General features: G+C 36.8%; 1 protein-coding gene across 3 annotated transcripts in view; it reads right to left on the reverse strand.

Annotated features, from left to right (window-relative positions):
- LUZP2 (leucine zipper protein 2) overlaps positions 1-16,006 on the reverse strand; it is a 429,416-nt gene that overhangs the window by 118,419 nt on the left and 294,991 nt on the right. For all 3 annotated transcript variants that reach the window (XM_031026653.2, XM_031026657.2, XM_081798447.1), the window contains one exon: positions 3,902-3,964. In XM_031026653.2, the coding sequence (XP_030882513.1) occupies positions 3,902-3,964 (63 nt within the window). The remainder of the gene's footprint in view (positions 1-3,901; positions 3,965-16,006) is intronic.

The following is a 16,006-nucleotide window of genomic DNA, read 5'->3' on the forward strand; positions in this document are numbered from 1 at the left end:
TGGCACAAAATTCCCCAAGTAACCCCGAATAATGATATCTCAGACATAGCATCTCTCTCTTGTTACATTAATTTCATCTCCAAGATATCTGCTGGTTTTCAAGGCTATCCTTAATTTTGTGCTACTGATTTCAGTAAAGAATCATTTCTGTTACCTTCTCCAACTTCAAATGCACAGTTGATTGGCATTGTCTCCCTCCTGTTTCATTCTGTTGTCCAGGACTCATTTATAGCCAGGACAGTCCCTAAGGTAAACAGACTTTATTTATTTATTTTTCCAAACGAATGTTGACCAATATCAATGGGGAATGAGAGTTTACCACTACATATGGTGTGCGTGATTTGCTCAATTTCACTTCCACTCTTTCAAATAATTAATGCTCTATTTTTTAAGTGTCAGAAAAGACTAATTTTAACCATTTTGGGTATTCATTTTAATGCATATTTATGCTGAATGCACAGAATACAATTTAAACTTTTATTCATAACTTGAATTCATTATTAAAACATCAATTTTTGTGTCATGCAGTGATTCATTCAGGAACTATAATAAAAGGCTACGTATCTTTGTGCTGCACTAAGTTAGCAGGAACAGTTAGATTTCCTGAGCTTAGTTAAGATTATTTAGAAATTTTTTTTTTGGAAATTTTCATCACAGTCAGTCATCACTTCTCTGCATTGTATATTCCAGCCATCTTCTAATGTTCAGTGAGTTAAAAAGCAAAATCCTATCTAAAGATCTAAGAGTATGCACAGTAAGAATAAGTGCATTTTGAGTTGAGTGCATTTTGTAACGCACATTGATCTAAAACCCCATGACATTTTGTTTTCTTTTAGCTTCCTAGGGCATCATTTTGAAAAGTTAAAATTGTCAGAAGGGTAAACTTCAAACCACTGAGTTATTACTATATTGGGGATGTTAGTAATTTTTTTGGGTGGGCAGCAAAACAAGGTTTATTGAGTGATAGCAAAGTGATAGTACAAAACTCCCAAGGAGGGAGGGGACCCAAGAGGGTTGCCGGATTTTAGTAATTTTTAAAACTAATAACTTTAAATGTCATTTTACATGTTGATGCCTGTGAGTCATGAAGTTTTCACAAGTCTGAAGTAAAATTAAGTTTGTGATAATGATGATGCTGATTGTAAGTATAATAAAAAGATGGAGAGGAGAAGGTGAAGACAAAGAAGGTGGCCATGATAGAACATTTTATTTTATTTTTTCATTTAATTTTATTTTTTAAAGATTTCATTTAATTATTTATTTGACAGAGAGACAGCACAAGTAGGCAGAGCAGCAGGCAGAGGGAGAGGAAGAAGCAGGCTCCCCAGTGAGCAGGGAGCCCCACGCAGGGCTCCCAACTGAGCCACCCAGGTGCCCATGATAGAATATTTTAGCTAGTCTCTGACATTTTTCTTCTCTACAATTCATGTCCAAGTAGCATTTCCTTCATGAAATAACAGTGAAGATGATTGTAGTGGTATTTGCAGTAGACCCTACTGTTTTCAATATTCTGCCTTGGCAAATTAAAACACTGGCAACCCGGGGCACCTGGGTGGCTCTGTCGTTAAGCGTCTGCCTTCAGCTGAGGTCATGATCCCATGGTCCTGGGATTGAGCCCCGCATCGGGCTCCCTGCTCATCAGGAAGCCTGCTCCTCCCTCTCCCACTCCCCCTGCTTGTGTTTCCTCTCTCGCTGTGTCTCTCTCTGTCAAATAAATAAAATCTTTCAAAAAAAATAAAAATAAAACACTGGCAATCCATTAGGTGTCAATGGGATCTGGATATTTATTTATCTATGAGTAGTTTAGGGTCACTGATTTAGAAGACAGCTCCTTTTTAGCTCCTAAACTGACAGAAGACATTACTATTTTGTTTTGGTGGTAGTGGTGGTGTTAAAACAAATAATTACATTTATTACCATATTCTTGGGAAGTGTTTTTGTGACAGGAAAAAAAAAAATATATATATATATATATATGCCTCTGTTATTGCCCAGAATGTTAAACTCTAAATTTTTTCTATAAATAAATAGATAGGTCAAATAAATAAACTGATTTCGACATTATGCAGTACTAATATTATGAAGCATCTAGGAATTCATAAATTAAAATGCAGATATAATATATCCTCTAAGGAATTGAGATTAATTTAAAGAAATGAATCATTCATGAACTAAGGGGCTAAAAAATACAGGTGGACCCAGATTGTTGTTGCTGCTTATTTATTCATTTGTTTGTCTCTAAACAGCACAGGCAACTTTGCCTAGGGGCCATCTCTCTCCCGAGAGTGTTGCGGGGACTCTGGGAACACGGTAACCATCTCAGAATATAGCTTCAATCCACATAGTACTTATTCAAAAATTGGTTCCACTTGCTTACCCTCTTATAAGTAATATCCAGAAACTGCGCACTACTCATATAATATTTCTAGAAACCTAGCAAATTAAGCAACGTAAGTGTCTATGTCTATTCAGATAGAAAAGTATAATGAAGGAAATACTACATTGGCTCATATCCACAAGCTATTCAGTTTGATTATTCATTTATGGAGCATCAACTTTTAGTTTCCATGTATGGAAAATTTCTACTCGTTTCATGTACAATATTATTGTGAAGGCACTATAAACAGGTTATTATATTTCATGTTAGACTCTAACTTCTGTGTTGAATGGCAAGGACTTTTACATGTCCATCAGGGAGTATTCTAAAAAAAAAATCCCAAGGTCTGGATAAGCGCAGGACCACCAACCTAATGACATTTTCCAGACTCCATTCAGCTTGGCTAGGCATGTGACCTACGTCTGGCAAATATGATGCAATGAGACATGTGTTACTACTTCCTAGCTGGACTTCTAAAAAGCCATGCTTGTGAGTCACCAGGTAATCTTCCCTGTCCCTTCTGCTAGAAGGTGATAATAACAGGGAAAGGTCATTGGAACAAAAGGTAGATCCACAATTAGAAGATGATAGCGGTATTTCACGTGCTCTGTGCCTTACTTCTAACTACTACAGGAAAGGGCTTAAACTTTTAACTTGTGGAGCCACTGTTCTTGTTCTATCTATACCATTTTCCTTCCCCCTTCTTTAACAGATATCCGATCTACATTGTGGTATGTGTGGTATGAGGACTCTCATGCCTACTCTTTATCATTCACAGGTTTTTCCATTAATAAATCCCTTGCACAACGAGTCTCATATTTTGTGTGCTTGTTGGAGGATCCAGCTAACACAGTGATTGTGGTCTCCTCTCCTCCAGGAAAAGAATGACTTACTGTGACACTGTCTCTAGTATCACATTACTATCACTAAGAATTACATGAGCTTCAAGTCTATAGCATTAAATAGGGGATCATAAAGCACAGATGGATTTGGGAGATCAGAAGTATAGGAAATTGATTTTAGATAAATCTGAATTAACCAGAATGACTCCCCCACCCCCCACTAAGAAATGCATGAAACAATTTTCCTGCCTAGCAAGTAGACCCAATGATTGTGTTTGTTTCTTAAAGTTTATGGTCAACCCCAGAATCCTCATTCTGACATTTCATTGTCATTGCAAAACTTTGTAGACATCATATAGTGGATGGTTCAAAAAAATAAAAATTTCATTGACCTCCAGGTATTTGCTATTAAGAAAATCCTGATAATCCAGTTAAGGACGGAATCCATAAAATCACTTTAGGGAAGCAACGCTTAACTGGCTTAATTTCTTTTTTTTGGTTATGCAATTTTAAAACACTCCAAAACACCTAAAAGTGTAAAATCTGTTTTCATTTTCCTGTTCCAGTGTTTTCATTTATGTTAGTGACAGACGAAGTCTCCAGGTTTCTGGGTTAAGGAAGAACAATCTGGTGCTAATATTTTGGCACTCTTTATTCCATTGAAGCTAGAAAATGTACTCACCTCTTCTGCATGGATGCCACACAGCTTGCTTCCTGACAAGAGTTTGTTCTTCAAGCTTTTATTCTGATGAAAGAAACATAGTTTATTGCTAAGAAATTATAAACCATTAACAATTCCTTAAATATGTCAGGCGCATTTCTCTGTTTTGTTCATGTATAAGTCCTTCATGATAGGAGATGTAATGGATTTGCATAAAGTGAGTAGAATCTGTCATGTAAAAGAATGTTTCTTTCATTCAATTAACATTCTGATATCTTCACATTAACATGCTCATTTGAAAAGATGGAACTTTATTTGGCCTTACATTTAATGCTGTTTTATTATATCTGCATATTTTATATTAGAAAATAATTTTAGTTTCAAATCTGCAATTGATGCTGGTTTTTGAAAGCACATCTCTAAACAGCAAGCATTGGGTTTTTTTAATCATTATGTTCAATTAGCCAACATATAGTACATCATTAATTTTTGATGTAGTGTTCAATGATTCATTAGGATTCTGGTCACCTTGGATCCTAGTATAATATAGTCACACACCCCTGAGGGTCTGTATTCCCTTTAAAGACTACAGCTTTGAGTCCTCTTATATTCTGGAGGCCTGTGAATTATACTCAAAAGGCTTCTTGATGCTCAGAAGCCATTTCTTTTTTCAGGCCAATAAGTGTACTCTCTTTGCTGGGCTTGAGTCTGGACAGATACGATAATCCTCTGAACTCACCATAATTGACCTTGATTCATAGATGAATGTTTGTTACTTCTGACATAGAAGCCATCTGAATCTAAACCCTTACAGCTATTCAATTGTATCTGCCTCATTATGCTCAGGCTTTTCTGTCTTTGTCCTGATAACTCAGGTACTTTTAGACAGGCGGGCTAAAGGAGAACAGAAAACTTAATGAAACCCACAGGATTCAGACTTTGTACTGTCTCCACAGGAGAAAACCATGTAGTGGTAAAATACATCTCATGCATGCTTTGAGCACTGTCAAGAGCCCCCAGGGATTGAGTCCCTTAAGCCAGAGTGAAGATGTGATCCTGATGAATGACAACAACATGTCTCCAAATCAGCGCGGCTGCTTCTCTTCTCAATGGACAAAACCACAACCAGAAGCATCTTTGACATATTCTGTCACCAACTGCAGCTTGAATGGGTCCTATGCCTATGGATCAGTACCCAGAGTCCCAGGCGAGGACCTCTTCCATTCAGTCTGGCAAGCTGTGGCATTTCCCCTCCTCAGCCCTGTTCCAGCTTTCCAGAGCCTGACTATTCTCACACCTACTCCACTGGGTAGAGTAGTATCATTCATCTCTCTAATCTGGTAGACAGCTTTGTGTTCTAGAGCCTCAGCCTAAGGGGAAATAGAAACCCTTCCTAAGTCTCCTCCAGCATGACACATACCTAGCCCATCCTCAGGAACCGGCTGTGTAGGACTGCAATTCTGCCCAGACAGCCAGAAGCATGGGACTGTTCTTCAGCCTGCCTCCCAGATCAGCCCACTATAAGAAAATGTACTCTCCCACCCCACAGCCACACACCCAGATCGTGGACATGCCAGTGCCAGCCTTACAAGCGAAAAAGGCCAGTCTCCAGAGAGAAGAAATCTATCCTTTTATTAAACTTCAGTTTGAAGAAGAGAACTCCTTTTCTCAAATCTGCTCATGATTTGCCTTCCACAGGATCCCCCCTGATTTCCATAAACAATGTAACCGTCCCTTTAGCTCTTTCACTGCTAGTGACATCTGGGGAACATTAGCTTTCTTTTCAGCACAAAACCATTGGGGCCACCCATGTGGATACCCAGAGCATCCTAGACAAATTGGAGGTGAAAGACAAGGCTTGGTCTATGACATGGCAGCAGGACCTCCCTGCAAATAGTTCCAGAAAAAATGGTACATTTCTCCAATATCATTCATCTCTCTAATCTGGTAGACAGCTTTGTGTTCAGTATGAGCATGGCCCTTAGCGCGTGACAACTCAGGAAGTCGCTGCTACAATGCTCCCCGTCCACACACACCCCGCTTGCTCCTGTGGAATAGCTCAGAGGGTGGAGATTAAATGAATCTGTGGATTAAAAAATACTAGTAAAATAAATAAAAATTTTAAAAATTAAGATAAATAAAATTGAGACAAGATAGGTGAAGTGTATTGGATATGAAGATTTACATACCAACACAAACCATCCACATCTGAGTAACTTGATTAGACATGATAATGCAGTTAATAATATATTTAAAATTTAGTGTATGTGGCCTATACTCTTTAAAGTTTGCACCTTCACTTAAAGCTTTTTTCCTTTTTTCTTCTTTCCCTTCTTCTTTTTTTTTTTTTTTTAATTCTGTTCAATTCTAAGATAACACAATGAATAGAACTTTATTTCACTGGAAATGCTTATGATGGACTTGGAGAATGCATCTGGAACTGCACAGGGAAGACTGCTTCTCCTCAACATGGGTATCTTGGTGACCACCCCAAAGTGAGCAGTGCTTCCATTATGTGTCCACCATCTGTGCAGGCAGTTGATAATTCTGGGCAACTGTGTAAACCATGTAAAGCAATATGTTTCCATCAAGCTAAATGTCATTTCTAAAGCTTAAGGATCAGAGGATTTCACTCTTTAAAATATACCCAGAACTGGGGATAATAACTACAGTCACCCACAAAGGGGCCAATTGTGGCACACAAGGGAGACTTGTCAAGGCCCGTACTAAGATTGTCCTCAGATGACATGTTCTTCAGAAACAGGAACGGCACATAGGACCAGAGAGGGAATACTGACTCCCAGACAATTCCCTGATTTAACCTTACCACTTGTGGTTAGTGAGCATACTTCTTTAATTCCAGAAGGAATCATGGCTTGATATCACTTCGGCATTAAGAACACAGTTTTGTTTTGTTTTGTTTTTTTACAGTTTTGTAAGCAGACTTATGTCATTTCATCTACCCTCTAAACAGTGGATCTCATCCCTATCAAACCTAATGATGCTTTTACAAGATCTAAAACAACTGACACATATAATTATACCCAAGATGCCAGGATCCAATTATGATTATGCCTCACTTGAGGGAATATGAAGAAAAGTAGATTAAAAGAGTCATCAAATGTTTAAATGTCTGTTCTTCCTGCCTGTCACACTTCCGCTATCCCTTATTCTAATAACCATACTCTGATTTTTCTTATGAGCAGTATTTTTCCATGCTAATTCCATGTGGCTGGTATGACTCTAACCCCTCCCACTCTATCTAGGATAAGGATAAAACTCAAGCCCAGCCAATTAGTCTTGGTCCAGATTTGGCAAAATAACATAAACACTGCTGATGAAAAGCTAATATAAATCTTTTCTTTTCAAGAATTATTAAGGAAAAGGTGCTGAGAGTCATCACTAAGTCAGAACTCCTCTGAGTCGACCTAAAATGTAAAGGAACATTTGAGTATGGAGAGAGAAATGTTGAATCCTGGTGATAGCGTTGGCCCTTCTTCCCTGCTTCATACTTGCCTGAAGCTAGTATACTCCTGGGTGTTTCAATTACATGCTTCCAACACCAGCCTTTCGGCTCTCTTGACACCATACTTACATCTTTTTGTCCACCCTATCTTACATAATCACCTAATTCAATCACATCTTTAGGATTCAGAGTAACAAAGAACATCCAAATAACCATGCTTTATCTAATGCTTAATGCCATAACTTATCAGGATGTGGGCCATCTATTTTGCCTTTTCTAAATGGAAGGCAGACCTTGCTTCCTACCTATTTAGGGAATGCTCCCCAACTGGACGCTGTACAAATTTGGGGTAGCATGAAACAAATGTCCCTATGGCCTTCTTGGGAACCCAGCTTGTATATGTGTCAGCCCTGCCTAAAAATGTCATTTAATATTTCCCACTGTCTATAGGATAAATCTCAAACTCATATCTGACAGTAATATAATATCTATCTTAGGAAATAGATCTGCTTAATCTAGTTTTAGTTTTTACCTGGGAACTTAAAACATCACATTTTCAGTAGCATTTACGTGGTAGCTCAAACCCATCAAATGTTCTAGGCTACAAAACAGAAAGAGATATAAGCCTAGTATATCTCTATAATCTTTCCATATGTAAATGTAAAAATTCCAAAATTGCTGAGTCTAGATTTTAGATAGTGCTTTCAAATGAAATTAGGTATTAAGAGGTATTACTGCTTGCAAATAATAAAAACCAGTAATAGCAAAATCAAGCAAAACATGAATTTCTTGTGAATATCTCAAGCAGAATAAAGTCTGGGGAATAAGGCTCAGAAAGTAGACAGGAACCAAGTAAGACAAGGTATTTATGACTGTAAGACAGAATACAGTTATTATGACAACTATAAATCACTATACTTATTTACCAGGTGGAATGATGAGGTCTCAATGAATTTTCATGGTAAAAGTCATAACCTGGGACCACTTAGGATTGTCAAATACAATAAATTATGTATATGCATTTATTTATTTTTTTTAAAAGATTTTATTTATTTATTTGACAGAGAGAGACACAGCGAGAGAGGGAACACAAGCAGGGGGAGTGGGAGAGGGAGAAGCAGGCTTCCCGCCAAGCAGGGAGCCCGACGAGGGGCTCGATCCCAGGACCCTGGGACCATGACCTGAGCCAAAGGCAGACACTTAATGACTGAGCCACCCAGGTGCCCCTGTATATGCATTTATAATGTTATTTTCTAGATTAAAAATATATATAAACCACTGCTTCCAGGCAGCCAAAACCATGTGTTAATTATCTCCAAAGTGCAATTAAGTGTAAACAAAAAGTAAAAACACCTGCAGTGTTATTCAGAATAAAACCAGACTGCTGTGTCTAACTGTGGAAAGTAGCTCCTATTTTAGAATTTCCTAAAACTGATTTTCGGAAACGATTATATATGACTGCTTGAGACCCACATTTGTTTCAATTTAAATGTGTTTTTAAAATGCCTATAGAAAGGGCATGCTCTTTCAAATAAGTTATTTTGTACTTGGAAATCTTATATCCCATATTAAAGAAAACAATATAGTTTAGGTGTAATATGTAACATAAATACTTTGCTTCTAAAATATTAGCAGATTTTACATTTTATAAATTTCTAAAAGTCCCTTATTGAGGACATCTCAGGAAAGGGATGGGATACTGGACTGAAATTTAAATCATGAGTGTTTGTTTTATTAGTTCTTAGATGTACTTTTTTTTTTTTTTTACTTCTTACTGTTTCTGAAATCAGGATGTAGTCTACAACATTGTGCACGTCTCATTTAGTATTTACAGTTCACCCACCTTAGGAAAGTTGTTAAGTCACTTTACAATTGATACTCCTTAAAATTTAAAGACTGTTATTCCACAGTTCTTGTTTCAAAGTAAGAGGTAAAGAGGTCAATAAAGGGGAGAATTTTTTCCTCCCATTTAGAAAAGCTTACCTGTAGAAAAAGTAGGGAAAATAAGAAATGTGTATTTCGCCTTTTTATTTGTTCTAAGCCACAGAGAAGACAAAAGTATACTTTCAAAATAAAGAGAGATAAAACTGTCTATGAAATAGTTTCAAACTGATAATGGAGAAAAAAGGCCAAATACAGATCTTTAGACAACTGAAATACCTTTTGTCAAAAAGACAAAGCTGTTCTCCTGAATTATACAAAAATATAAGGTAGGTATCAAGAGAAACACTTACTTGAAACTAAATATTTTCATTAATTTTTTTTCTGAATCATCCTGTTTCAGTATAATGCTATGATTTAATCTATATGTGAACTAATTGCTAACTTTAATAAAGATTTATATTTTACAGAAAGATTTAAAATTGAGTAGGTGTGAATGAAATGATCATTCTATAAACATTTAAATAAAACCACCAGACAACCTTGCTATCATCCAAGTGATGGTAGATACCCCAGTTGAGTGTTGTTGGCCTTGCCAACTTCAATTCTAAATTGGTTGTAACAGAAGTTTTACAAGTGCTAATAGATTTCCTCATTGAGGTTAACTCAGGAAGAGTATGGGATATTGAAGTTGGCTCTAATTCATTAGAAAATATAAGAGTGCTTCATGAGAGTTTTATTCTTGGCTTAGCCCCAAACTAGCTCTAATATCTAGTATAAGTCATCTAACCCCTGGACATATGTGTCAACATATGTTGAAATAATGGAGAATATTTAGGTCATCTCTTAAATTTCTTGCATCTTAAGGACTGCTGTCCTACTATTGAGAGAGGACGTGAGGGATATGAGCTGATGACTTTTTCTGGTATCAAGTAAGAGGTAATTGCATGACATTCCAACTTACTGAGTAAATTAATTAGATATTCTATGTGCTGCTTAGCTGCATCTCATACCCACGAGATCACTTTTCAAATAGTATGGATATAATACAGAACCCCACAGCTGGGTTCTTGAGGCAGAACAATCGTACTTGAATTCCACTTTTTTTTTTTTTAAAGATTTTATTTATTTGAGAGAGAGAGAATGAGAGATAGAGAGCACGAGAGGGAAGAGGGTCAGAGGGAGAAGCAGACTCCCTGCTGAGCAGGGACCCCGATGTGGGCCTCGATCCTGGGACTTGAGGATCATGACCTGAGCCAAAGGCAGTCGCTTAACCAACTGAGCCACCCCGGCACCCTTGAATTCCACTTTTTATAAGCTCTGTAAATTTGGATGCATCTTGCAACCTCTGATAATTCCTCTGTTTTCTCATCCATACAATTAGGCAACTGTCATAACCAGCTGGTTCTTAATGGGGCAGTTTATTAAATGAGATTATATAAGCAAAACACTTATGACAGTGACACATAGTGAGCACTTAAAAAATATTAGATCTTACTATTTCAATAAAACTCACTTCATCTTGTACAAATAAAGAAGGAAAACTTTTTTTTGATGATTAGAACAGCACTCCAGAAGTTTCAGGATTTCAGCATTACAAATAAAATATATAAAAATATAAATACATATTACATATATATAAAATATAAATATATAAACATATGTATATATAGTAGAAGATGGCAGTTAAGTTTCTAGCTAATGAACTCTAATTGATCAATAAATAAAACTTATTGTGGAAGTCATTGCATTCAATGGTATTTCTTTCTATGTCTGACTTGTTTTTCTTTTAAAATAGACAATTCTCTTGCAGACGGAACCTGCTTCTGCTGTCATTACTAACTCCCTTCCCTTATCAGAGAGCTCTCATTCTGATGGGTTAAAAAATGTAGCTAAATGTATGAAATGGCATTCACTCCAGAAATAAATTTATGAAAAAAAAAACATTAATATTCTTGTCAACATTTATAAAAACCTTTTTTGTACTAGGAATGGGGCTAAAACAATCCCTCTTTTCAAGGAGTTTGCAATCCATGAAGGAGGCTGAGAGTAGCACTCAAAGGCTCTGGAGGGGCAGCTACTCAGGGAGTGACACTGAGCTGTCCTTAGCTGTGTTAAAGGAGTCAGCTTAATAACAGGAAGAGGCAAGAGAGAGGGGAGAGTAGGTGCATTTGAACTACAAGATGCTCGGTGGCAACATGCATAAAGTAGCAGTGAGAGAGTAGAAAGATGAGACTAAAGACTGGGGTTAGCCACATTAGCAATGAATGTGTAGCATGGAAGTCACGTGATCAGATTTACTTTTTATAAAAATGAAATAGGAGTTTGCCTCCATTAGGTTTTATTTGCAGTTATAGTTTAGGCAGTATTCTACGGAGAGAATAAAAAAGTCATAGAACTCAATAACAATGAAATCTGATTAAAACATGGGCAGAGGAACTGAACAGACATTTTTCCAAAGAGGACAAATGAAGGGCTAACAGGTACATGAAAAGGTGTTCGACATCACTAGTCTCAGAAAAACGCAAAGCAAAACCACAGGGAGATGTCACGTCACTCCCATTAGAATGGTTATCATCAAAAAGACAAGAAGAGAAAACAAGCATTGGCAAGGATGTAGAGAAAAGGGAATCCCGGTGCACTGTCAGGGGGGATACAAATTTGTACAGCCACCATGGAAAACAGTAAGGAAGTTCCTCAAGACCTTAAAAATAGAATTATGCTATGATCCAGCAATCCTACTTCTGGGGATATATCCAAAGGAGATGAAAACAGGATATTGAAAAGATGTCTGCATTCCCATGTTTATTGCACCATTATTCACAATATACAAGACACAGAAACATCGTTAAGCGTCTGTCAGTGAATGTATGGATAAGGAAGATGTGATACACACACACACACACACACACACACACACCAGGAATATTATTCACCCATGAGAAAGAAGAAAATCCCACCATTTGCAACAACATGGATGGACACTGAAGGCATTATGCTAAGTGAGATAAGTCAGAGAAAGACAAATATTCTATGGCATCTCTTATATGTGGAATCTGAAAAAGCTAAATTTATAGAATCAGAGAATAGAATACTGGTTACCAAAACCTGGGGGTTGGGGGAAATGGGGAGATGTTGGCCAAAGGGTACAAATTTCCAGTTAGAAGATGAGTAAGTTCTAGGGATCTAATGCACAACATTGTGACTATATATAGTTAGATATACTATATCATATGCTTGAAAGTTGCTAAAGAAGGAAGATCTTAAATGTTCTAACCACCAAAAAGAAATGGTAATTATGTGACAAGATGGAGGTATTAGCTAAAGCTATGATAGTGATTACACTGCAATATATAAATGTATCACGTGAACATGGAACACACCTTAAACTTTGACAATGTTGTATGTCAATTATACCTCAATAAATCTGGAAAAATAAATGAGTGCTGAGTATATGTGTGTTTAAACTATCATTTGTTGAATGCTTACTTTGTGCCAGCTATTATACAATTATTTGCCTGTAGGGCTGCTATGAGGATTCAGTGAAAAAGTAATGAGGATTCAGTGAAATAACTTATATATCCTCATTACTTTTTCACTGAATCCTCATAGCAGCCCTACAGGCAAAAATTCTTAATCATCTCCATTTTTAAAATTTATTTATTTATTTATTTATTTTCTTTGAGAGGGAGAGAGAGACAGAAAGCGTGAAGAGGAGCGGGGTGGGGGAGAGGGATTGGTGGAGAGAGGCAGAGGGAGAAGAACGAGAGAGAATCATTTTTTTAAACATATTTATTTATTTGACAGAGAGAGCACAAGTAGGCAGTGAGGCAGGCACAGGGAGAGGAGAAGCAGGCTCCCCACCGAGCAGAGAGCCCAATGTGGGGCTCAATCCCAGGACCCTGGGATCATGACCTGAGCTGAAGGTAGATGCTTAACCGACAGAACCACCTGGGTGCCCCTAAAGAGAGAGAATCTTAAGCAGGCTCCATGCTCAGTGCAGAGCCCAACTCTGGGGTTCCATCTCACAACCCTGAGATCATGATCTGAGTCAAAATCAAGAGTCGGATGCTAAAGTGACTGAGCCACCCAGGTGCCCCTAATTATCTCCATTTTAGAAATGACAAAGCTGGGATTAGTCCAGGTCTAACACTGGCCAAAAAACCATGTTCTTCTCCAGCATGCTGTATAGTTTTTACCAATTCTTCTTTGCTTATAGAGAAATACAGAAGAGAGAGAGAGAGAAACGTAGAGAAAGAAAATAAGTCCTCGATTTCTACTGAGTAATAGACAACAACCAAAATGTACATAAACGTGAAATTTGTCTTTGAATTTTTAATTCCAGATACATGCATTTTTACCAATCAATCCAACCCCAACAGGTAATACAATAAAGCATGGTTTATAAAATAACTTTACCCCTAGAGCAGTAAGGCAAAGTAAATTTGTTGTGAAATCATTAGGAAAGATCAGAAAATTCACTTGTAATTACTTCCGAGAATATCCTCAGCTCTGCCCAGTTAAGTCTTGAACACCTGCCATCCTCTCTTTGCAGTACTGTTGGGAATTCCTAGCTCAATAAAGTCATTCCATCCTAAGAACACAGTTGAGTAACTACAACTGAGAGGAGATCTCTTTTGTTCTTGTCTTTAACTTTGTGGGAAACCTGAATTCTTTTCTTGCTTTTTTCCCCGGAGTTTTACCAACATTTCCTCAGGCCCAGGATAAAAAAAAAAAAAAAAAAGTGTTAAGACATATTTCCACATTGAAATAAAAATGGTACAACTGCATAAGACATATCAAGGCTGTGTCATTTAAACCTAATACCATTAACTTTAAAAATTGTTTTGTTCAGTCTTTGCTACTCAGTTACCATTGCACAAATGATGACTAAAGGTCATTAATGCTTGCTTACAAGAATAAACTGAGACCTAGTTTATTATGTATGATTTAACTGAATCTTGCCAAATATAAATATTAACTGCTGTCAGCAATTCCTTTTTAACATAGTACTAGTGAGGCTCTGATGTTGTAGTTCAAGCCAGACAATAAAGTTTAACATAAATTTCAAAGGAAGATGATTTATTTAATACTTGGGGTTTCTTTTTTCCTCCTAGGATTGCTGAAAAATACCCACCAGATATGGCAGGAAGAAAAGGCTTATCATTTGCTTTTGTGCTCCAAGCTTGTGTAAATTAGCACTGTGGATGGTTTTATATGTTGAATTGATTGAGTCATTAACAGAATAAAGACTTTTTTAAACAATACCATAAATTTGACTCCACTAATAAGGGATGTGTCTTGTTACAGTGGACAAGATCTAGTTTTCTTCAATGCCCTCAGTTTTCTTCAATGCCCTATTTGATTTATAATTCCATATATGTATGTATCCATAAACAATACATACACTTTTAGAAAATGTGCACTAACTTCATTTAATGATCTCATGGCTACCAAATCCATGGGACAATTCTTGGTTCTTGTTTTTCTTGTTTTATCACCAGGATTTCACAGTGGATCATTCCCTCTCCTTGAAATAGTTGGGTTTATTTTCAACTTGTTTTATGAAATGCCTCACTCTTGATTTTTTTTTTCTCTCTCTCTCTCTTCCTTTATAAAAAAGCTCCCTCAATTGCCTTTTGCCAATCCCCACTTCTTCTCTGACATCTCAACTCTGGAGTAACTCATGGCTGAGTACTTGACATTTTCTCACTTTGCCCTCACTACCTCGGTAATCCCATTCATAATCATGGCTTTAAACACAGTCTTTGGCAAGGTTTACCAAATTTCTATCTCCTGACTTGACCTCTCTTCTCAACGTCCACTGCTACCTCATCCATCACATGTAGTCATCTCAAATCTCAGGTATCCAAAATTAGTGCCATCTTTTTCCCTATCCTCCTTCACCTACAGTCTTCTTCTTAGTTAAGGACAATGTCGTCTTTCTGACTGTTAACTCTAAGAACCTTGGAGCGTTCTTCACTCTTGCCATTCTGTCACAATGTATATAAGTTACCCAATACATATAGTTGTCTTCATTATAAAATATATGTTCAGACTTAAATGTTGCATCTGCATCACTATCTCTATTCTCTTTTTCAAGAACTCCTATTAGACATATATTTCAGACTGTCAATCTTTTATCCGCATCTCTTAACCACACACATACTCTCTCTCATATACACACACATTCACTTGTACCTTTTTATTGGTATGAAATTCTAAGTTAAACCCTCAAATTATGCTGAGGCATCATTTGTCCAGACAAGAGTTCCCCCCGCCCAGAGTAGCTTTATTTTTATTTTAAATTATTTCAATGACTATACATACTTTTTCTTTTCAATCTTTGGACTCTTCAGAGTGACTGAGCAGTTTTTTTTAGGTCATTTCCTTCTTCAATGTCAGATACAATGTTCTTTATAGAGTATGAACATAATAAAGTTTGTACTGGATATTAAACTCAAAACCTGTAGTTATGTCATAGAGAAATATATAAGGGATGGATTTCATTTATTTATATTCTGACAATTCTCAAATTACATGTTTCTTTCATACCCATAGCTGAGTCATAATAATCCTTAGTGCTGGACTCAATGTTGGATCTGGCTAACAAACAAAAAAACAAACAAACAAACAAAAAAAACACCCAGCTGTCATATTTCATAAATAAGAATATGTTTGACTGGAAAGGTTTTAATCGAAAGGCTTTGTCTAAAACTACTATGCAGTTTTATATGGGACACTCCACAATGTATGAAAAGCATAATTCTCCCATGAGG

The sequence above is a fragment of the Leptonychotes weddellii genome, chromosome 11 (genome assembly GCF_054177405.1).
Source record: "Leptonychotes weddellii isolate Sample4059 chromosome 11, ASM5417740v2, whole genome shotgun sequence".
In the NCBI taxonomy this organism is placed as follows: Eukaryota; Metazoa; Chordata; class Mammalia; order Carnivora; family Phocidae; genus Leptonychotes; species Leptonychotes weddellii.